This window comes from Carcharhinus amblyrhynchos, chromosome X (assembly GCF_965287045.1).
Source record: "Carcharhinus amblyrhynchos chromosome X, sCarAmb.v2.hapA, whole genome shotgun sequence".
Classification (NCBI taxonomy): Eukaryota; Metazoa; Chordata; class Chondrichthyes; order Carcharhiniformes; family Carcharhinidae; genus Carcharhinus; species Carcharhinus amblyrhynchos.
In genome coordinates this window covers 6,324,052-6,348,684 of record NC_137359.1, presented here as the reverse complement: position 1 = coordinate 6,348,684, position 24,633 = coordinate 6,324,052, and the positions used below count along the sequence as shown (strand labels likewise).

Genomic DNA, 24,633 nt, shown 5'->3' with positions numbered 1-24,633 from the left:
CATGCAGACAAAGGACAATATTTTGCATTTTCACCACCCACAAATAACAAGTGAGTGGCACAGTGGGTTAGCACTGTTGCCTCATCCAGCCAGGGAACCGGGTTCGATTCCCGGCTTGGGTCGCTGTCTGTGCGGAGTCTGCACATTCTCCTCATATCTGAATGGGTTTCCTCCCATAGTCCAAACATGTGTGGGTTAGGTGTATTGGCCATGGTAAATTGTCCCTGAGGGTCAGGGAGACGAGCTAGAGTAAATGTGGGGAATAGGGCCTGGGTGGGATTGTGGTCAGTGCAGACTCGATGGGCTGAATGGCCTCCTTCCACACTGTAGGGATGCTATGATTTTAGAAATGTTAAGAAGCTTGCTGCTTTTGGAATACCTGCCGGGAGGATTAGCAATGCAAACATCACTAAAAATGGCTAATTTCACATACTTTGGATCACCCAAGATGGAACTTGAAGTATACATTCCTCCATATTTAATGGTATTTTAAATGTTTATTTGCTTTTCAGACAACTTTGACTCTAGGGTGTTTCACTGCAGTAGGACTCAGTTCTAATACATCAAAACTATGTCCAGACTTGTCTAAGTGCGTAACCAATTCAAGCCTTTCAGGAGTGGCACAGAGGTTAGCAGTGCTGCCTCACAGCTCGACGGACGAGTTCAATTTCCAGCTTGGGTTATTAAAATGTAACCGGTGACAACTTTGTATTGGATGTAATGTGACCAATGGGAACACAATGTAAGAGTCAGCTGACCCAGTTAACCATGGAACCAATTACAGCTGACTCACTATAAATAAGGAACTCTGTAGGATTATAGAGAGCTTGGAGTGGCCCAGGGCGAGGCCCCAAGTTTGGAGTAATGAAGTTTTTTTTATTAAACCCTTTCTTGATTTATAAGTTGGGGTAAATTTTGCTGCATTTTGAAGAGTTCTTTCTCAAGAAACATGGGTCACTGCCTGTGCAGAGTCTGCACGTTCTCCCAGTGTCTGCGTGGGTTTCCTCCAGTTTCCTCCCACAGTCCAAAAGACGTGTGGGTTAGGTGGATTAGCCGTGCTAAATTGTCCCTCAGTGTACCCAAGCAGGGGTGTGGCGACTAGGGGATTTTCACAGTAAAGTGTTGCAGTGTTAATGTAAGCCTACTTGTGACTCTGATAAAGTTTTTTTCCAATGTGACATCAGCATTTTGCGATGGCCTGATTAACTGGGATAGGAGTAACACTCTCCAAGTAGGATTGTTGATTCAAAGTTACCCCAGCCTGATTCCAGTCAATGTCTAAAGTAATATATTTAAAAGCTCCTGGAGCCTGACTTCCAATCTTAAATTCCACTTGAATCATTGCATCCATACAGTGCAGGAGGTGGTATTCGGCCCATCAAGTCTGCACTAGCCACAATCAAACCTGGGCCCTATCCCCGTAGCCCCACGCATTTACCCTGCTAGTCCGTTGACACTAAGGGGCAATTTATCATGGCCAATCCACCTAACCTGCACATCTCTGGGCTGTGGGAGAAAACCGGAACACCCAGAGGAAACCCTTAGTGTCCAGAGATGTGCAAGTTAGGTGGATCGGCCATGCTAAATTGCCCCTTAGTGTCGACGGACTAGCAGGGTAAATGCGTGGGGCTACGGGGATAGGGCCCAGGTTTGATTGTGGCTAGTGCAGACTTGATGGGCCGAATACCACCTCCTGCACTGTATGGATGCAATGATTCAAGTGGAATTTAAGATTGGAAGTCAGGCTCCCGGAGCTTTTAAATATATTACTTTAGACATTGACTGGAATCGGGCTGGGGTAACTTTGAATCAACAATCCTACTTGGACAGTGTTACTCCTATCCCAGTTAAACAGGCCATCGCAAAATGCTGATGTCACATTGGAAAAAACTTTATCAGAGTCACAAGTAGGCTTACATTAACACTGCAACACTTTACTGTGAAAATCCCCTAGTCGCCACACCCCTGCTTGGGTACACTGAGGGACAATTTAGCACGGCTAATCCACCTAACCCACACGTCTTTTGGACTGTGGGAGGAAACCTGAGCACCTGGAGGAAACCCACGCAGACACGGAGAGAACGTGTAGTCTCCACACAGACAGTGACCCAAGCCGGGAATCAAACCCAGGTCCCTGGCGCTGTGAGGCAGCAGTGCTAACCACTGTGCCACTGCACTTCGATGTTTTAATGCCTCAGTAAGCACACACAATATACTTGTAACTCTTCTCTCCTCACCGTCAAAGGCCACTCCTTCCAATGGTGATTGTCAATTTATACAATTTTCTTCTTGCTCACAATGGGGGAGACCAAATGCAGACTGGGTGACCACTTTGCAGAACAGTCCGTAAGCATGACCCCCCCCCCCCACCCCGCCTCCTAGCTCCCAGTTGTCGGATATTTGAATTCTCCACATTGCTCTTGTACTGGCACGTGTGTCCGGGCCTGCTGCACTGTTCAAATGAGGAACTGCACTTCACGTTTCAATTAGGCACCCAATATGGAGGTAGTTAAACGGTTTCAGATGGCAATCTCTGCCCTAATTCAATTTCCTTTTCCTGGTTTGGGTTCACTCTTATTTATCCTGCTTCGTTTGCTTTTGGACGAAAGCTGTTCATCACTTTACCATTTACACCTCCTCAAAAATTATCTCTTACTCCTTCGCTCCATTACCAGTCCCTTTTCTCAATGTATCTCTCTCAGCCTATCATCTTGTTCTTTTTCCACCCTCTCCCCTTTCATTTGCTAAAAGTCAATCAAATCTCTGTTCCACGGTCTAATGAACGTAGGAGAATGAGAGGTGATCTTAGTGAGGTGTATGAAATCATGAGGGGCGCAGATGGAAAGAGACTGTGCGTTCATCCTAATGGAAGAACTGAAAACTGAAGGGCATTGGTTTAAGGTGAGAGGAGAAAAACTTTTTTTTTAACTCATTCATGGGACATGGGTGTCACTGGCTGGGCCAGCATTTATTGCCCATCCCTAGTTGCCCCTCGAGGGCAGTTGAGAGTCAACCACATTGCTGTGGCTCTGGAGTCACATGTAGGCCAGACTGGGTAAGGACAGCAGATTTCCTTCTCTTAAGGACATCAGTGAACCAGATGGGTTTTTCTGACAATGGTTCCATGGCCATCAGTAGATTCTTAATTCCAGATATTTTTATTGAACTCAAAAATACACCATTTGCTGTGGCTGGATTCGAACCCTGGTCCCCAGAACATTAGCTGAGCTTCTGGATTAATAGTCTAGTGATGATACTACGAGGCCATCGCTTCCCCCCAGGGACCCGAGGGGCAACTTCTTCACGCAGAGGGTGGTGCGTGTATGGAATGAGCTGATGGAAAGTGGTTGAGGCAGGTACAATAGCAACATTTAAAAAGCATTGGAATAGGTACATGGATGGGGAAGGATTCGGGGAATATGGGCCAAACTCGGGCAATTGGGACTAGCTGGGAGGGCACCATGGCCGGCATGGACTGGATGGGCCAAAGGGCCTGTTTGTGTGCTGACTGCTCTACGGACGCTGCCTGACCAGCAGTTTTGGTTGTTTTATTAAGCAATCACTTTATTTTTGGTTTATCTATTAGTGTCACAAGGTTTATATTAACACTACGATAAAGTTAGTGTGAAAATCCCCTAGTCACCACACTCTGGTGCCTATTCGGGTACACTGAGGGGTAATTTAGCATGGCCAATTCACCTAACCTACACATCTTTGGACACTAAGGGGCAATTTAGCATGGCCAATCCACCCTAACCTACACATCTTTGGACACTAAGGGACAATTTAGCATGGCCAATCCACCTAACCTGCACATCTTTGGACACTAAGGGACAATTTACTATGGCCAATCCACCTAACCTACACATCCTTGGACTGTGGGACGAAACTGGAGCACCCGAAGGAAACCCACGCAGACACGGGGATGTGCAAACTCCACACAGACAGCGTCCTAAGCCAGGAATTGAACTTGGGTCTCTGGTGCTGCGAGGCAGCAGTGCTAACCACTGTGCCACCATGCCTCCCATCTTCGGACTCCCATTCAGCAGTCTCCAGAGAAAGATCTGCCTTCAAGCAGCAGAATGTCAGGGGAAGAGACCTATTTTATGACAGGTCCCAGTCTCCAATCTCTAAAGAAAGAAGAAGAGACAGCCAGAGAGCTATTTCCTCTTTTCTGTGACTGCCAAACACCAACTGAACTCCTGTCTCTGTGTGGGCTGAGCCCTACCCAGTCACATGACCTCGTCAACCAAACTAATCAAATCCCATCCAAAAAAAACCAGGGGAAAACACCAAAATAAGGGAGGAAACCCACGCAGATAAGGGGAGAATGTGCAGACTCCACACAATGACCCAAGCTGGGAACCGAACCCGAGTCCCTGGCGCTGTGAGGCAGCAGCGCTAGCCACTGTGTTGTCCTGGATTTCAAATGACAGTACAAGATTGGGTTGTTGAAGGGGAATCCTCTCACCTGCATGCTTTGAAGAACGTTTAGGAAGTCATTCATCCCCGTCAGATGATCTACATCTTGAAACAGTGCAACCAGCAATGTTGGGGTAATAGCAATGGATCGTGTGAAGACAACACGAGCAAAGCGGGACCACTTCAAGTTCAGGAAGCCCTTTAAATAAAATGTTTCTGAGTAATTCATTCAAAGATTAACATTCTGTACAATTAAAACCAGCAAGTCCCATCAAACACTCCCAGGACAGGTACAGCACGGGATTAGATACAGAGTAAAGCTCCCTCTACACTGTCCCCCCATCAAACACTCCCAGGACAGGTACAGCACGGGGTTAGATACAGAGTAAAGCTCCCTCTACACTGTCCCCCCCCATCAAACACTCCCAGGACAGGTACAGCACGGGGTTAGATACAGAGTAAAGCTCCCTCTACACTGTCCCCCCATCAAACACTCCCAGGACAGGTACAGTACGGGGTTAGATACAGAGTAAAGCTCCCTCTACACTGTCCCCCCATCAAACACTCCCAGGACAGGTACAGCACGGGGTTAGATACAGAGTAAAGCTCCCTCTACACTGTCCCCCCATCAAACACTCCCAGGACAGGTACAGCACGGGGTTAGATACAGAGTAAAGCTCCCTCTACACTGTCCCCCCATCAAACACTCCCAGGACAGATACAGCATGGGGTTAGATACAGAGTAAAGTTCTCTCAACCTCACCACAAAAATGTATGTGAACCTGAACATCAGAAGAATTTGACATTCCCGCTTTCCCATCTGCCACATGGACTGTGGTAATTTTGTATTTTATTTTCTGTACATGTTTACCAGAGACAGCCCCCATCTCATTTCATTGGGGGTCCTTTCAGCCCAGCAGACTATCTGACTGTACATGCTGTATGCAAACCCCAGTGAAGGGAAGGTCTGACAGGCATAGTATTGGCAGAGTTGTAAATTAGAGACAGAATAAAACACTGAGCCAGTGCGTGCACAAATATTGGACTGTCTGGCAAGATTCACATTCTTTAGAAGAAGTTCATTCTCATGGGAGTATCCGCCCTGTTATTGGCTCTCAGAGATGCCTCTGTCCATTGCATCAAATCCATTACTTTGAACTAATATTCTCTCCCCACAGATGCTGTCAGACCTGCTGAGGATTTCCAGCATTTTCTGTTTTTGTTCCAGATTCCAGCATCCGCAGTATTTTACCCTTATCACATCCCTCAGCCCAGGAGATAGTCAGTGAGCAATAAGATCATCAGGCTCACTCGATCACAAAACGCTGCTCAAGGCACCGACACATCTGGAACAAAAATCCTCAAAGGCAGCAACAAAAGGGAGACTCACATTAACTGAAATTCGAGAGTTAACATTACCTCCATGACAAACTGTCCTGAGTATGTTCCTGTCATGGTTGAACTTTGACCTGCAGCCAGGATGCCAATGGCCCAGATGTAGAGGGCAGCAGCACCAAAATAACAGCCCAACACAACGCCCTGAGGGAAAGACAGCAGAAGGGTTAGCGGACATGATTGTGCTGTTACTGACTGCTCTACATAACAATGTTATTCACTGGATAGTGGGGAGAAACGTCTGGATCTTAGAACAATGTCACAGCACTACCTCGAACACACAGCAATCAGTGAAATGTCATCAAACCAGAGAGGGGCAGAGACACACACACACACACACACACACACACACACACACACACACACACACACACACACACACACACACACACAGAGGGGGGGGGGTTGGGGGGAGGAGATGGAGAGAGAGGGAGGGAGGGAGGGAGGGGGGAGACAGAGAGAGGGAAGTGAGGATAAAAGAGCAAGCGTTTGCTTGCTTGGGAGAGGCAGTGGCAGCATGAGCAAGCCTGAAAGTCCAAGAGACTGCATAAGGTGGAAATACAGAGGGCAAGAGCAGTCGAGATGCAGAGCAGTAGAGTCTGAGGGCAAGATACTCGGGTGAGTTTATTCTTAAGAACACAGGAATTACTGGCAGAAGCAGGCAAATTCTGCCCTTCGAGCCTGCTCATGGCTAATCTCTCCCTGGTCTCAAATCCACCTCCCCACCTGTTCCCATATCCCTTTACCAGGATCAAGGAAGTTTGAAATCTCACAACCAATGCATCCACTATCCCTGCTGCCACCTGCTTTAATAACCTAGGGTGCATGCCATCAGGTCCCAGAGACTTATCTATCTTTAATCACATTAGTGTATTCCATACCTTCTCCCTAGTGATAGCTATTGTACCAAGTTCCTCTGCATTCACGGTTTTTGGAAAATTGTCATTCTTCTCGACAGTGAAGACAGGGGCAGAATATTGGTTTAGTGCCTCCACCATCTGGGTTCCCCATTAATACCTCACCAGTACCATCCTCTAAAGGGCCAACATCAACATTAGATATTCTCTTCCTCTTTATAAACTTATTGAAGCTTTTGGTATCTGTGTTGCTGATTTCTGCTAGTTTCTTTTCCTAGTTCAGCATAACTCTTTAGATTCTATTTTTGATCATCTTTTGCTAAACCTTAAACTTCTCCCAATCCTCCAGCTTGCAGTTTAGGTATGCCCTAGTTTTGCCTTTATATCCTCTTTGAATTCCTTGTCCAGCCATGGAACGCTTTTCTTCCTTTTACAATTCCTCATCCTCTCAGGGATATAGAGAGATATTCAATATCTCCTTGAACATCCGTCATTGCTTCTTAACTATCCTACCCTCAATTATTGTGCCCAGTCTACTTTGGCCAACTCTTTCCTCAGGCCTGTATAATGACCTCTGCCTGGCACTAAAACTCCCGCTATATCTGAATCTGAAGTTCTGGCATGTTGCGATCATTCTTTCCAAGAGCATCTTTAACAAGACTATTTATCAAGCCTTCTTCATGACATAATACTAAATCTAAAATAGCCTGCTCCCTGGTTGGTTCCATCACATATTGCTTTAAGAAACAATCCCTCAGACACGATGAAATCTCCCTCTGAGGCTACCTTTACCAATTTGATAATCCTGTTAAAATCACCCCACTTTAGAAACAGCTCATTTCTACTTTTGAAAGAGTGCATTTTGAAGTCTTTAAGCCGATTTCCAGTTTCCACTTTCTCCACCTGTAATCATGGACAAAAAAAATTGAAGAGAAGCCACTCTTGTCTGTTTAAACGTGTACCCTCCCTACACTTACCCCTTTGTAGATGTTAACCTCTAAAGTGTGATTGTTCTGAGGGAAGAGGTCGGAGTATGGGCCGCTTTGGTTGAAACAGACATCGTGCTTCAAAAGAGAAGAAAAACATTTCATCAAAGTGTGAGACAAACCTCAGTGTTCAACATCAATCATCTTGCCATAACATTTTGCAATTCATTAATCCTGCAGACATATCACAAGGGCGGCATGGTGGCACAATGGTTAGCAGTAATGCCTCACAGTGCCAGGGATCGATTCCCAGTTTGGTTCACTGTCTGTGTGGAGTTTGCACGTTCTCCTTGTGTCTGTGTGGGTTTGCTTCGGTTTCCTCCCACACTCCAAAGACGTGCGGGTTAGGTGCATTGACCATGCTAAATTGTCCCTCAGAGTACCCCAACAGCAGTGTGGCCACTAGGGGATTTTCACAGTAACTTCATTGCAGTGTTAATGTAAACGTACTTGTGACTAATAAATAAACTTTCAATATCACAAAAAGAAATAAAATGGAGGCTTACAGTTCCTTTCATAGAATCATAGAATCCTACAGTGCAGAGAGGGGCCATTCGGCCCATCAAGTCTACACTGACCACAACCCACCCAAGCCCTGTCACCATAATCCCATGTATTTCCCTAGCTAGTCCCCCTCACAGGCAACTTAGCATGGCCAATCCACCCTAACCTACACATCTTTGGACACTAAGGGACAATTTAGCATGGCCAATCCACCCTAACCTGCACATCTTTGGACACTAAGGGACAATTTAGCATGGCCAATCCACCCTAACCTGCACATCTTTGGACACTAAGGGACAATTTAGCATGGCCAATCCACCCTAACCTACACATCTTTGGACACTAAGGGACAATTTAGCATGGCCAATCCACCTAACCTACACATCTTTGGACACTAAGGGGCAATTCAACATGGTCTTTACATGTTTCGATCTTAAAATTACATTTTTCTTGCATCCCCTGGACTGTTATTTTGTTTCTTTACTTGGTTAATCACCACTGCCCCACAAATGCTTTTAATCACTCCCACCTTCCACCCTATCCCAAACCGCAGCCCCCTCCCCCCAACCTTCCTTTCACCAACACAGAAGCTATGCCATTTCTAACATCTCCGATGAAAGGTCACGACCGGATACGTTAATTCTGTTTTGCTCTCCCAAATGCTGCCCGACCTACTGAATATTTCCAGCATCCCGCCTTTTACATCCAGTATCCTCACTATCTTGAGCACAAGCATCCAAATGAGGATGCAGGCCCCTCCAGCCTGCTGTGCTATTCAATAAGATCACGGCTGATCCGATTGTTACCTCAACCCCACATTCCCGCTGACCCCTGATAACCTTTCACCCCCTCGTTAATCAAGGCTCCATCTTGCTCTGCCTTAAAAGTATTCAAAGACTCTGTTTCCACTGTCTTTTGAGGAACAGAGCTCCAGAGACTCTCCACCCTCAGAAAAAAATTCTCCTCATCTCCTGACCTCTTATTTTGAAGCAGTGACGCCCCCCACCCTCCCACATCTCTAGATTCTCCCACAACAGGATTTGATTTATTGTCACGTGTATTGGGATACAGTGAAAAGTATTGTTTCATGCGCGCTATACAGACAAAGCATACCGTTCATAGAGCAGAAGGAAAGGAGAGAGTGCAGAATGTAGTGTTACAGTCACAGCGAGGGTGTAGAGAAAGATCAACTTAGTGCAAGGTAGGTCCATTCAAAAGTCTGACAGCAGCAGGGAAAATCCCCAGTAGTGCAGAAGGGGGTCATTCGGCCCATCGAATCTGCATTGACTACAATCCCATCTAGTCCCAATTCCTGTGACTTCAAATATTTACCCTAGCTGGTCCCCCCCGACATCAGGGGCAATTTAGCATGACCAATCTACCTAACCCACACATCTTTGGAGTATGGGAGGAAACCGGAGCACCCAGAGGAAACCCACGCAGACACGGGGAGAACATGCAAACTCCACACAGACAGTGGCCCAAGCCGAGAATCGAACCCAGGTCCCTGGTGCTGTGAGGTAGCAGTGCTAACCAGTGTGCCAGCATGTTGCCCCTGGGGTCATTTGGTACTTGACCTCAGACTTTTGTGCTTTTTTCCTGACGGAAGAAGGTGGAAGAGAGAATGTTTGGGGTGTGTGGGGTCCTTGATTATGCTGGCTGCTTTTCCCCGAGGCAGCAGGAAGTGTAGACAGAGTCAATGGATGGGAGGCTGGTTTGTGTGATGGACTGGGCTACATTCACAACCCTTTGTAGTTTCTTAACATCCTCTCCACATCCACCCCGTCAATCCCACTTCAGGATCTTAAAGGTTTCAATCAATTTGCTTTTGGATGAATAACAGAAAGCTCCGTTCAGCCACACCATACTCTGGGCACAAGAAAAGCTGTGGTGAAGGGTTCACATTGGCCCCAAGAGATGTTAACCAACAAAGTTTTCAGCTACAGGTACTGTGGGGCACAGGAAACCCCAAGGGCCTGAGGGAGAGGGTCTTTAATATGTCTCAATACACTCAGAATGCTGCTGGGTATAAGCTGAACCCACCCTGGCCAGAAAGATCCCAGCCTTCCGTCCAAGCTACTGCTGAGTCAGACAAGGTAACAGAAGGGCCATTAACGCTGACCACAACTCACTCAATCTCCCCTCGATCCTATTCCCAAAGCTGACTCAGCTTTAGGAATAGGATCGAGGAGAGATTGAGTGAGTGACTCAGCTTTAGGAATAGGATCGAGGGGGATGTGAGTGAGTGAGTCAGCTTTGGGAATAGGATCGAGGGGAGATTGAGTGACTCAGCTTTAGGAATAGGATCGAGGAGAGATTGAGTGAGTGACTCAGCTTTAGGAATAGGATCGAGGAGAGATTGAGTGAGTGACTCAGCTTTAGGAATAGGATCGAGGAGAGATTGAGTGAGTGAGTCAGCTTTAGGAATAGGACCGAGGGGGATGTGAGTGAGTGAGTCAGCTTTAGGAATAGGATCGAGGAGAGATTGAGTGAGTGAGTCAGCTTTAGGAATAGGATCGAGGAGAGATTGAGTGAGTGAGTCAGCTTTAGGAATAGGATCGAGGAGAGATTGAGTGAGTGAGTCAGCTTTAGGAATAGGATCGAGGAGAGATTGAGTGAGTGAGTCAGCTTTAGGAATAGGATCGAGGGGGGATTGAGTGAGTGAGTCAGCTTTAGGAATAGGATCGAGGAGAGATTGAGTGAGTGAGTCAGCTTTAGGAATAGGATCGAGGGGGGATTGAGTGAGTGACTCAGCTTTAGGAATAGGATCGAGGAGAGATTGAGTGAGTGAGTCAGCTTTGGGAATAGGATCGAGGAGAGATTGAGTGAGTGAGTCAGCTTTAGGAATAGGATCGAGGGGGGATTGAGTGAGTCAGCTTTAGGAATAGGACCGAGGGGGGATTGAGTGAGTGAGTCAGCTTTAGGAATAGGACCGAGGGGGGATTGAGTGAGTGACTCAGCTTTAGGAATAGGATCGAGGGGAGATCGAGTGAGTAAGTCAGCTTTGGGAATAGGATCGAGGGGGGATTGAGTGAGTCAGCTTTAGGAATAGGATCGAGGGGAGATCGAGTGAGTAAGTCAGCTTTGGGAATAGGATCGAGGGGGGATTGAGTGAGTGACTCAGCTTTAGGAATAGGATCGAGGAGAGATTGAGTGAGTGACTCAGCTTTAGGAATAGGATCGAGGAGAGATTGAGTGAGTGACTCAGCTTTAGGAATAGGATCGAGGAGAGATTGAGTGAGTGACTCAGCTTTAGGAATAGGATCGAGGAGAGATTGAGTGAGTGAGTCAGCTTTAGGAATAGGATCGAGGAGAGATTGAGTGAGTGAGTCAGCTTTAGGAATAGGATCGAGGGGGGATTGAGTGAGTGACTCAGCTTTAGGAATAGGATCGAGGAGAGATTGAGTGAGTGAGTCAGCTTTAGGAATAGGATCGAGGGGGGATTGAGTGAGTGAGTCAGCTTTAGGAATAGGATCGAGGAGAGATTGAGTGAGTGAGTCAGCTTTGGGAATAGGATCGAGGGGGATGTGAGTGAGTGAGTCAGCTTTAGGAATAGGATCGAGGAGAGATTGAGTGAGTGAGTCAGCTTTAGGAATAGGATCGAGGGGGGATTGAGTGAGTGAGTCAGCTTTAGGAATAGGATCGAGGAGAGATTGAGTGAGTGAGTCAGCTTTAGGAATAGGATCGAGGGGGGATTGAGTGAGTGAGTCAGCTTTAGGAATAGGATCGAGGAGAGATTGAGTGAGTGAGTCAGCTTTGGGAATAGGATCGAGGGGGATGTGAGTGAGTGAGTCAGCTTTAGGAATAGGATCGAGGAGAGATTGAGTGAGTGAGTCAGCTTTAGGAATAGGATCGAGGGGGGATTGAGTGAGTGACTCAGCTTTAGGAATAGGATCGAGGAGAGATTGAGTGAGTGAGTCAGCTTTAGGAATAGGATCGAGGAGAGATTGAGTGAGTGAGTCAGCTTTAGGAATAGGATCGAGGGGGGATTGAGTGAGTCAGCTTTAGGAATAGGACCGAGGAGAGATTGAGTGAGTGAGTCAGCTTTAGGAATAGGACCGAGGGGGGATTGAGTGAGTGAGTCAGCTTTAGGAATAGGACCGAGGGGGGATTGAGTGAGTGACTCAGCTTTAGGAATAGGATCGAGGAGAGATTGAGTGAGTGAGTCAGCTTTAGGAATAGGATCGAGGGGGGATTGAGTGAGTGAGTCAGCTTTAGGAATAGGACCGAGGGGGGATTGAGTGAGTGAGTCAGCTTTAGGAATAGGACCGAGGGGGGATTGAGTGAGTGAGTCAGCTTTAGGAATAGGATCGAGGGGAGATCGAGTGAGTAAGTCAGCTTTGGGAATAGGATCGAGGGGGGATTGAGTGAGTGACTCAGCTTTAGGAATAGGATCGAGGAGAGATTGAGTGAGTGAGTCAGCTTTAGGAATAGGATCGAGGAGAGATTGAGTGAGTGAGTCAGCTTTAGGAATAGGATCGAGGAGAGATTGAGTGAGTGAGTCAGCTTTAGGAATAGGATCGAGGGGGGATTGAGTGAGTGAGTCAGCTTTAGGAATAGGATCGAGGAGAGATTGAGTGAGTGAGTCAGCTTTAGGAATAGGATCGAGGAGAGATTGAGTGAGTGAGTCAGCTTTAGGAATAGGATCGAGGGGGGATTGAGTGAGTGAGTCAGCTTTGGGAATAGGATCGAGGGGGGATTGAGTGAGTTAGTCAGCTTTGGGAATAGGATCGAGGGGAGATCGAGTGAGTCAACATTGGGAATAGGATCGAGGGGAGATTGAGTATTCAGCTTTGGGAATAGGACCGAGGGGGATTGAGTGAGTCAGCTTTGGGAATAGGACCGAGGGGGATTGAGTGAGTCAGCTTTAGGAATAGGATCGAGGGGGGATTGAGTGAGTCAGCTTTGGGAATAGGATCGAGGGGGATTGAGTGAGTAAGTCAGCTTTGGGAATAGGATCGAGGGGGATTGAGTGAGTGAGTCAGCTTTGGGAATAGGATCGAGGGGGGATTGAGTGAGTGAGTCAGCTTTGGGAATAGGATCGAGGGGAGATTGAGTGAGTGAGTCAGCTTTGGGAATAGGATCGAGGGGAGATCGAGTGAGTCAGCTTTGGGAATAGGATCGAGGGGGGATTGAGTGAGTGAGTCAGCTTTGGGAATAGGATCGAGGGGAGATTGAGTGAGTGAGTCAGCTTTGGGAATAGGATCGAGGGGAGATCGAGTGAGTCAGCATTGGGAATAGGATCGAGGGGAGATTGAGTATTCAGCTTTGGGAATAGGATCGAGGGGAGATTGAGTATTCAGCTTTGGGAATAGGATCGAGGGGAGATTGAGTATTCAGCTTTGGGAATAGGATCGAGGGAAATTGTTCACCTCCCTATGCTGACCCACTCAGATAATAAAGGGAAATGTCTGGCTCACTATACAATGACCAAATGCACCCCTGTTCTAATTCAGGGCAATAAGCAGAGCAGGGATAGAATGTCATAGCCTCTGGTCTCCCTTGTTCAATACATCACAATTATTAACAGCCATCAGGGGGAGTCCAAACATTTTCTTTCTCAATTCACAATGAGGCTTTGCAACATGAGTGAACAAAGGCTTTACTGTCCAATACATTAATCATTAGCTACCTGCAGCCAAATGGAAAATAGCAGCTCTGACTAATACAACCAACCAGCAAAAGGCACTGTTGTTAGGCCTCCCAATGCATGGTTATACACAAGCAAGCTCAAAAAAACCTCTGTGCATTTCTTGGTGAAAAGGCAAAATAAAAAGTGAATGTTCAACTCACTTGGTGACCTATGATGTACACTACATGCCAGGACCCACGCACCCCAGACACTCTCTCTTCCACCTTCTTCCATTGGGAAAAAGGTACAAAAGTCTGAGGTCACGTACTGACCGACTCTCACCAACTTTTACAGATGCACCATAGAAAGCATTCTTTCTGGTTGTATCACAGCTTGGTATGGGCTCCTGCTCTGTCCAAGACCACAATGAACTACAAAAGGTTGTGAATGCAGCCCAATCTATCACGCAAACCAGCCTCCCATCCATTGACTCTGTCTACACTTCCCATGTTATTGTGTTTTAAACTATCTCAGTGTAGCAGCCCTGTGGCTAAACAGAGAATTACACTGACTTATAGGTCCATGCATGGTGAGTTACCGTGCACACTCTGCAGGCTGGAGAGAGCACACATGCACAAAATCAATCCGTTCTTGGTTCATTTCAAATCAGTAAAGGGGCAGGGAGGGGAAGCGGCATCAAACTGAACACAGCTGGAGCACTGCCAGCCTGCTCCTGTGATAGGAAAGGAAGAGGTAAACACCTTATATACCTATGACTGTGCGGCCAAATTCCCCTCCAACTCGATTTTCAGGTTTGCTGATGACACCACCGTGGTACGTCGGATGTCAAACAACGACGAGACAGAGTACAGGAATGAGATAGAGAATCTGGTGAACTGGTGCAGCAACAATAATCTCTCCCTCAATGTCAACAAAACAAAGGAGATTGTCATCGACTTCAGGAAGCATAAAGGAGAACATGCCCCTGTCTATGTCAATGGGGGCAAAGTAGAAAGGATCGAGAGCTTCAAGTTTTTAGGTGTTCAGATCACCAATAACCTGTCCTGGTCCCCTCATGCTGACACTATAGTTAAGAAAGCCCCACCAACACCTCTATTTTCTCAGAAGATTAAGGAAATTTGGCATGTCCGCTACGACTCTCACCAACTTTTACAGATGCCCCATAGAAAGCATTCTTTCTGGTTGTATCACAGCTTGGTATGGGATCCTGCTCTGCCCAAGACCGCAAGGAACTACAAAAGGTTGTGAATGTAGCCCAATCCATCAGCCTCCCATCCATTGACTCTGTCTACACTTCCCGCTGCCTCGGAAAAGCAACCAGCATAATTAAGGACCCCACACACCCCGGATATTCTCTCTTCCACCTCCTTCCGTCGGGGAAAAGATACAGACTTCTGAGGTCACGTACCAACCGACTCAAGAACAGCTTCTTCCTTGCAGCCATCGGACTTTTGAATGGTCCTATCAAATATTAAGCTGATCTTTCTCTACACCCTAGCTATGACTATAACACTACATTCTGCACTCTCTCCTTTCCTTCTCTATGAAGAGTATGCTTTGTCTGTATAGTGCGCAAGGAACAATACTTTTCACTGTATCCCAGTACATGTGACAATAATAAATCAAATATTAAGCTGATCTTTCTCTACACCCTATTTGTGACTGTAACACTACATTCTGCACCCTCTCCTTTCCTTCTCCCCTATGTACTCTATGAACAGTATGCTTTGTCTGTATGGAGCGCAAGAAACAATACGTTTCACTGTATTCCAATACGTGACAATAATAGATCACAGATCATAAGAACTAGGCTATTCAGCCTGGGCCCAAAGTTTGAGAATTCCCTCCCCAAACCTCTCTATCTTGCTTTCTGACATTCATTAAAAGCTCGGCTTGTGGTCATTTGACCCAAGATCTGTTTATGTGGCTTGATCAATTAGTAATCACAATCAGTAAGGATAGGCAACAACACCTCCTCCACGATCATCCTCAACACCACTGCCCCACAAGGCTGTGTTCCCAGCCCCCTACTATACTCCTTATACACCTATGACTGTGTGGCCAAATTCCCCTCCAATTCGATTTTCAAGTTTGCTGACAACATCACTGTAGTGGGTCGGATCTCAAAACAATGACGAGACAGAGTTACAGGAATGAGATAGAGAATCTGGTGAACTGGTGCGGCAACAATAATCTCTCCCTCAACGTCAAAACAAAGGAGATTGTCATCGGCTTCAGGAAGTGTTAGGAGAACATGCCCCTGTCTACATCAACGGGGACAAAGTGGAAATGGTTGAGAGCTTCAAATTTCTAGGTGTCCAGATCACCAAAAACCTGTCCTGGTCCCTCCATGCCAACGCTATAGTTAAGAAAGCCCACCAACGCCTCTACTTTCTCAGAAGACTAAGGAAATTTGGCATGTCCACTCTCACCAACTTTTACAGATGCCCCATAGAAAGCATCCTTTCAGGTTGTATCACAGCTTGGTACAGCTCCTGCTCTGTCCAAGGCCGCAAAGAACTACAAAGAGTCGTGAATGTAGCCCAAAGTATTACACAAACCAACCTCCCATCCATTGACTCCATCTACACTTCCTGCTGTCTTGGAAAAGCAGCCGGCATAATCAAGGACCCCACGCGTTCTCTCTTCCACCTCCTTCCGTCGGGGAAAAGATACAGAATTCCGAGGTCATGTACCAACCGACTCAAGAACAGCTTCTTCCTTGCAGCCATCAGACTTTTGAATGGTCCTATCAAATATTAAGTTGATCTTTCTCTACACCCTCGCTATGACTGTAACACTACATTCTGCACTCTCTCCTTTCCTGCTCCCCGATGTACTCTATGAACGGTATGCTTTGTACAGCACATAAGAAACAATACTTTTCACTGTGTCCCAATATATGTGACAATAATAAATCAAATATTAAGTTGATCTTTCTCTGCACCCTAACTATTGCTGTAACATTACATTCTGCATCCTCTCCTTTCCTTCTCTATGAAGAGTATGCTTTGTCTGTATAGCACACACGAAACAATATTTTTCACTGTATCCCAATACATGTGACCATAATAAATCAAATCAAAATTTATACAAGACTCCAGTTAGATGCAGGGCACCCCTTTAAAGGGGGAGATACTAAAGGGTGCAAGGAGTGAAGAGATCGGGACGAGACTGGATGGGATATTAGAGGGTGCAGCGAGTGAGGGGGAGTGGGACGAGTTCGGCTAGGATATTAGAGGGTGCAAGGTGGATCCTAGAGGAAATGATTACACAGATTAAATGGGATAAGTGCCCCGTCTCCATGCTGGAATGTTTGATGATTGCGTGCTGGAATTGTGATTTGGGAATGGTTGCAGTAAAGATCGTGCTTCTAAGGAAACACAGTACATCCCATACTCACCACTTGTTGGTTGGTCTGATTATAAAACGCTTCAGCGAACACGGAGACCACAAAGACATTGATGAGGAATGAGACGAACAAAGCCAGGCAGGCTTCAATGAAGAAGTAACGATTCGCCTCTCTTACTTCATTCTTATTGGCTCGGTTCACTTCCCTGGACTGAGAAACGGAAGGAGTCAGTACTTGTCTGTCAGAGATTGGTTGAGAGACATTTAAAATTCCTGAAATTCCTCGTCACTTCCATCAGTAAACCAGCCTATCCTGTGTAGGAAAGCAAGGAAAATGGACATGCCACACTGAACACAGAACGCCCTGTTTTCTCAATCCTTTAACGGATGTAGGTGTAACTGGCTAGATATTTATTGCCCATCCCTAATTGCCCCTCGAGAAGGTGGAGGTGAGCGCCTTTCTTGAACTGCTGCAGTCCGTGTGGTGTAGGTACACCCACAGTGCTGTTAGGGAGGGAGTTCCAGGATTGTTATTGGACATCAGTCAGTCCATGTGGTGTAGGTACACCCACAGTGCTGTTAGGGAGGGAGTTCCAGGATTGTTATTGGACATCAGTCAGTCCCTGTGGTGTAGGTACACCCACAGTGCTGTTAGGGAGGGAGTTCCAGGATTTTGACCCAGTGACAGTGAAGGAATGGCGATATATTTCTAAGTCAGGATGGTGAGTGACTTGGAGGGGACCCTCCAAGTGAGGGTGTTCCCAGGTATCTGCTGCCCTTGTCCTTCTAGATGGTAGAGGTCATCGGTTTGGAAACTGTTGTCAAAGGAATCTTGCTGAGTTTTTGCAGTGCATCTTGTAGATGGTGTACACGGCTGTTACTGAGCATCGGTGGAGGGGTGCCAATCAAACGAGGCTGCTTTGTCCTGGATGGGGTCGAGCTTCTTGAGTGTTGTTGGAGCTGCACCTATCCAGGCAAGTGGGGAGTATTCCATCACACTCCTGACTTGTGCCTTGTGGATGGTGGACAAGCTTTGGGGAATCAGGAGCTGAGTTACTTATGGCTGGGTCCAGTTCAACTGCTGGTCAATGGTAAACTGAGAGTGTAGTGACTAATGCCTGTATGCAGGTGAGCACCCACCCCTCAATTTCCCCATTCTACTTACTGACAAGTTACCTGAAGAGGGATCAGAAACACTTGCAAGTGTCGGCCACTCATTTAGCACCCCGCAGCAAGTTGCCCGACTTCAGATGACCCAAAATATAGAAAGGGAACTTTTGAAAGGATCCAAATACAAGAATGCACACAACCTCACCTTGACCAAGGCAGAGTGCAGGTAGATATTGTGGGGCATGATCACAGCACCAACAATTCCAACTGCCTGCTCCAACTGGCGGGTTCCACAGCCTTCACAGTAAGGAACAAACATCCCCTTCAGCAACTGTCCCTGGTCTGGCTTCACAGTCACATACTGTGGAGTAGAGAAACACAATTTAGTAATGACGAGACCAAACCACTCTGAAATAACAGGCTCCCTATTTATCATCATTTCAAACGGCACACACAATAAAAGCTAACCTGGCTTGATTGGTTCTGAGAAACCACTCACCTACTTGTACATTGAAATTGGACTGATGCTGAAGGTGGGCAGTATTGCTCAATCTTGTACCAAATTAGACAGCCTGTGCCACTGCGCCAGAGCACGTTGACCGTAGCTGGACTGACAGGTGAGTAGCACTGTGATACAACGATGCAGTTCATTAAAGGAATGAAGACAAGCTGATGAGGCTACGTAATCATTGGGTGTCTGCCACACACTGTACGGCCACATCAAAATAGTATGACATAGAGAGGTGCCAGAGCACTCGCTGTCAGAAGAGATTTACCAACATGTTGGAGAACAAGTTGCAAATCATGCTCAGTAAATGTTAAAGTTTATTTATTTGTCACAAGTATGCTTACATTAACACTGCAATGATGTTACTGTGAAAATCCCCTAGTCGCCACACTCATGTTCAAGTGCACTGAGGGACAGTTTCTTTTAGTTTTAGCATGGCCAGTGCACCTAACCAGCCCCTTGGTGTCTTTAGACACTAAGGGACAATTTAGTATGGCCATTCCCCCTAACCTACACATCTTTGGACTGTGGGAGGAAACTGGAGCATCTGGAGGAAGCCCACACAGACACAGGGAGAATGTGCAAACTCCGCACAGACAATGATCCAAGCCCAGAACTGAACCCAGGTCCCTGGCACTGAGACAGCAGTGCCAACTGCTGTGCCACCCCAAATATATTAGGTTTACTCAGAGAGCACGCATATGAGTGTGCATATGCGCAATAGAGCCTTCCAGTTACCCTTTGAAGAACTGCTTCCTGACATTGGCCCTGAAAGACAACTCCAGTTTAAAAGGTCTCTTCCCACAACCCGCAACCTCCCCAACCCCCACCCCTTCCGCTCTCTATTCTTCTGCACCCACCAGAGGAAATAGTTTCTCTCCAGGAGCTCCTGTAATCATCTTAATAACGTTGCAATTAGATCGCCTCTTAATCTTCAAGCCAACACCACTTAACCAGTCTTCAAAATTCAATCCTTTTCACCAAGCCAGGGCTGAAAAGTCTGCAGACATTAAAGCTGCAGTAGCTATACAGAACTCCTATGACCGTGCTAAACAGTCATCTCATTTGGCATAACACAAAATCAAGGCTACACAACTTCCTCTGCAGAGCAAGGCATGGAGCTGGTTCTCAAAGAGTAGAAACTGAGCCTGCAAGGGGCCAGGATCCATTTTAACCCTGTGCCCGTGGACATGTACTTTCCTGATCCAAAACTTCTGCCTAGTGATATTGAAGCATACCTATCTGGACATAAAACCATCCACGTTTTTAAATCAAGGGTAAAAGAACAGGACAGCACAGGAACAAGGCCCTCCTAGCCTACATCGATCACATTGTTCACACCTGTATCCTTCTATTCCCCATCTGTTCACATGTCTATCCAGATAAGTCTTAAATGTCGCTAATGTATCTGCCTCAACTACCTCACTTGGCAGTGCATTCCAGGCCCCACCACCCTATGTGTAAAAATCTTCCCCCGCACATCTCCACTGAACCTCTCCCCCCTCATCTTGAACTTGTGCCCCTTGTAATTGTCATTTCTGCCCCTGGGAAAAAGCTTCCAACTGTTCCCCCTATCCACACCCCTCATAATTTTATAAACTTCTATTGGGTCACACCTCAGCCTCTGTTTTTCCATGGAGAATGATCCTAAAAAATTGCCAAATCTGACTTATAAAGTCTGTGGATTAGAGAAGGGAAGAAGAGGCTATGAAAATGATGGGTTGGACAGAATTAGGATTAAAGTTAGAGACAGTGCACAAATCTGGATACACCAATGTAAGGCTGTAGAAACAGCTCCAGTAGCGAGAGAGGAAAGTTCCAGGGAGCAAATTAACTACTATGTATTCAGAGCTTCACTTATCATAGAATCCTTACAGTGCAGAAGGAGGCCATTCAGCCCCTCAAGCATGCACCCAGACTCTATCTCTGTAATTCCATCTATTTACCCTGCTAATCTCCCTGACACCAAGGGACAATTTAGTACCACCTAACCTTCATATCTTTGGACACTAAGGGGCAACGTAGCATGGCCAATTCACCCAATGGGGAGAAAGTGCAAACTCCGCACAGTGACCCAAGCCGGGAACCGAACCTGGGTCCCTGGCACTGTGAGGCAGCAGTGCTAACCACTGTGCCACCCACAGTGACAAACACAAATCACTTCAATGGGGGAACTGCATCTGTTTTGAAACCAAATTCCCAACATAATTGCAAAATTAGCAGAAAAGATTGAATTCATTCACACGTAGATTATCATTTCCCACTAGGCGATGGCCTATTATCGCTAAACTATTAATCCAGAAACTCAGCTAATGTTCTGGGGGACCTGGGTTCGAATCCTGCCATGGCAGATGGTGGAATTTGAATTCAATAAAAAATATCTGGAATTAAGAATCTACTGATGACCATGAAAATATTGTCAATTGTTGGAAAAACCCAACTAGCTCATGAATGGCACAGTGGGTTAGCACCACTGCCTCACAGCATTAGGGACCCAGGTTCCATTCCCTTCTGAGCACCTGTCTGTGTCTGAACATAAGAAATAGGAGCAGGAGTAGGCCATCTAGCCCTTCAAGCCTGCCCCGCCATTCTATAAGATCATGGTTGATCTGAAGTGGATCAGTTCCACTTTCCCCCCATAACCCTTAATTCCCTTGTCTATCAAAAACCTATCTACCCGTGACTCCAACACTTCAACGGGCAGAGAATTCCAGAGATTCACCACCCTTTGAGTGAAGAAGTTCCTCCTAAATTCTGATCTGAACTGCACCCCCCCCCCTTATCTTGAGGCTGTGCCCTCTAGTCCTGCTGTCCTTTCTAAGCAGGAAGAATCTCTCTCCCTCTACCCTATCCATCCCCTTCATTATTTTATACGTATCTATAAGATTCCCCCTCATCATTCTAAACTCCAACGAGTACAGACCCAGTCTATTTAGTCTCTCTTCATAGTCCAACCCCCTCATCTCCGGTATAGGCCTAGTGAACCTCCTCTGCACTCCCTCCAAGGCCAACATATCCTTCCTCAAGTGTGGCGACCAAAACTGCACACAGTACTCCAGCTGCGGCCTCACCAGTACCCTGTACAGTTGCAGCAATACCTCCCTGCTTTTATATTCTATCCCCCTCGCTATAAAGGCCAACTTTCCATTCGCCTTCTTGATCACCTGCTGCACCTGCAGACTGGGTTTTTGCGACTCGTGCACAAGGACCCCCAGGTCCCTCTGCACCGTAGCATGCCGCAGCTTTTCGCCTTTTAAATAATAATCCCTCCTACTATTATTTCTGCCAAAGTGGATAACCTCACACTTGCTAATATTATACTCCATCTGCCAGGTCCTCGCCCACTTGCTCAGCCTATCCAGATCCCTCTGCAGACTTTCCACACCCTCCATGCAATTTGCTTTTCCACTCATCTTTGTGTTATCAGCAAATTTTGTCATCTTACACTCAGCCCCCTCCTCCAGATCATCTATATAAATGGGAAATAGCTGAGACCCCAGCACCGATCCCTGCGGCACTCCACTAGTCACCAACCGCCAACCAGAATAGCACCCATTGATACCAACTCTCTGCTTCCTATTAGACAGCCAATCCTCTATCCACGCTAACACCTTACCCCCAACTCTGTGCACCCTAACCTTCTGTAGCAACCTTTTATGAGGCACCTTATCAAACGCCTTTTGAAAATCGAGAAACACCACATCCACTGGTTCCCCTCTGTCTACCGCACTAGTCACATCCTCATAGAAATCCAATAAATTCGTCAAACAGGACTTCCCCTTAATGAACCCGTGCTGCGTCTGCTCTATCAAACCATTCTTTTCTAGGTGCCTCGCTATTTCTTCTTTGATGACGGATTCTAGCATTGTTTCCTCTTGGAGCTCCGGTTTTCTCCTACAGTCCAAATGATGTGCAGGTTAGGTGCATTGGCAATGCTAAATTCTCCCTCAGTGTCCCTGAACAGATGCCAGAGGGAGTATGGCAACCAGAGGATTTTCACAGTAACTTCATTGCACTGTTAATGTAGAGTAGGAAGTCTCAGACCACCAGGTTAAAGTCCAACAGGTTCATTTGTAGCACGAGCTTTTGGAGCGCTGCTCCTTCATCAGGTGACTAATGATAGGCAAAAAAATGTTGGCCCAGCCAGTGATGCCATGTCCCATGAATGAACAAAAATATATATACACACTGTGGTCAAATCAATTGCAGAAGGGCTAAGGTTATTGCAACTCTAAAAGCTACTGAAAAACTTCAAAATCCATTTACTCTTACCTCATAGCCAAATGTAATTGCCATAACTGTGATGAGGAAACCAAAGAAAGCTTCCAGTTTTCTTAAACCTGAAGGAGGTAGAAGGGTCCTGTTAGAAAGGCTTGTAATTATAAAACACCCAAACATCTCAAAAAACACTTCACTGGAAAGTACACTGGTGTGAATTGTGGATTAAGATACGGATCAATTTGAGTACAAGTTCCCACAAATAACAATGAGCCAAATGTCCGGTTCATTTGTTTTTGTTTTTATTTTTTAATTCTTTCATTGTTTGAGGGAAGAATGTTGGTCAGGACATCTGGAGAACTCCCGACACTTTGTCTAATAATACTATGGCATCTGTAATTAAATCTGCTCCAGTATTTAAACTGAAGTCTCTTCCCAAGGAGAGCACCGCTCGACAGTACTGCATTGAAGTGTTCGCCAAGATTGCCTGCTCAGTTGGCACATTCTGATTTGCAGTGTGGGACACCTTGACGATTCCAACAGTACGATGGAAGACATTGGTTATGACTGATTTGCGAGTTTTGCAGCAGGGAGCAGCAAGTTGCGCTTCAGACCAATCCTCGCATGCTGAGGTTTGGAAGGTGCAATTTGGATGGGCAAAACTAGACAGCATTGGTGATAAGGAGATGGCAGATTTGAGAGGTCTACGGCTGTATTGCATGAATTTGGTAATGTTCCTTTCCCAAAACCTCAAAAGATACAAAATAGATGTGCGTGCATGCCTGCTCTGGTCAAAATCATTCTCTCTGAAAAGTGTGAAGTGGTGAGGTCCAGTACACATACATACATACGCACACACGCATGATCCATTTCTGCATTCAACATGCAAGACTTTACTGCTTGTATATTTTGGAGAAAAGCATCCAGCTTCACAGCCAGACTCTCCTGCAGTCTTTGCTATTGCCTTTGTGATAGTATGGAAATCTTCCTGACATGCGGCAGGAATTGGTAAAAGAGGTCCAATCAAACCCCAGGCATTTATGTTCACATCGATACCCAACAAGGCATATTTGACAAGTTATACCACTCCTAGCACGTGGGAGGCTTTCAAGTGTAAGTTGATAGGGATTCAGGACCGGCACATTCCTGTAAGGATGAACAATAAGCATGGCAAGTTTTGGGAACCTTGGATAACGAGAGATGTTATGAGACTAGTCAAAGAGAAAAAGGAAGCATTTGTCAAAGTTAGGAGGTTGGGAACACATGAAGCAAGTGTGGAATAGAAGTAGAAAGAAACTTAAACAAGGAGTTAGGGGGGCTAAAAGTGGTTACGAAAAAAGTGGTTACATTGGCCAGGATTAAGGAAAATCCCAAGGCTTTTTATACATATATAAAGAGCAAGAGGGTAGCCAGGGAGAGGGTTGGCCCATTCAAGGACAGAGGAGGGAATCAATGCGTGGAGCCAGAGAAAATGGGTGAGGTATTAAATGAGTACTTTGCATCATTATTCACCAAAGAGAAGGATTTGGCGGATGATGAGTCTGAGGAAGGATGTGTACATAGTTTGGGTCACGTTGAGATCAAAAAGGCGGGAGTATTGTAGTTCTTGAGAAACATTAAGATAGACAAGTCCCCAGGGCCAGATGGGATATACCCCAGAATACTGAGAATGGCAGGGGAACACATTGC

At 46.2% G+C, this 24,633-nt stretch overlaps 1 protein-coding gene across 1 annotated transcript in view; it reads right to left on the bottom strand.

Moving 5' to 3' along the window:
- Positions 1-23,062, bottom strand: part of LOC145361847 (natural resistance-associated macrophage protein 2-like) — a 34,803-nt gene extending 11,741 nt beyond the window's left edge. Inside the window, exons 1-6 of the mRNA XM_080217818.1 lie at positions 22,999-23,062; positions 18,424-18,579; positions 17,161-17,319; positions 7,652-7,738; positions 5,842-5,961; positions 4,472-4,621 (exon numbers count right to left, since the gene is read on the bottom strand). Of these exons, the coding sequence (XP_080073944.1) occupies positions 4,472-4,621; positions 5,842-5,961; positions 7,652-7,738; positions 17,161-17,319; positions 18,424-18,579; positions 22,999-23,022 (696 nt within the window). The 5' untranslated portion in view covers positions 23,023-23,062. The remainder of the gene's footprint in view (positions 1-4,471; positions 4,622-5,841; positions 5,962-7,651; positions 7,739-17,160; positions 17,320-18,423; positions 18,580-22,998) is intronic.
- Between the last annotated feature and the right edge of the window lie 1,571 nt (positions 23,063-24,633).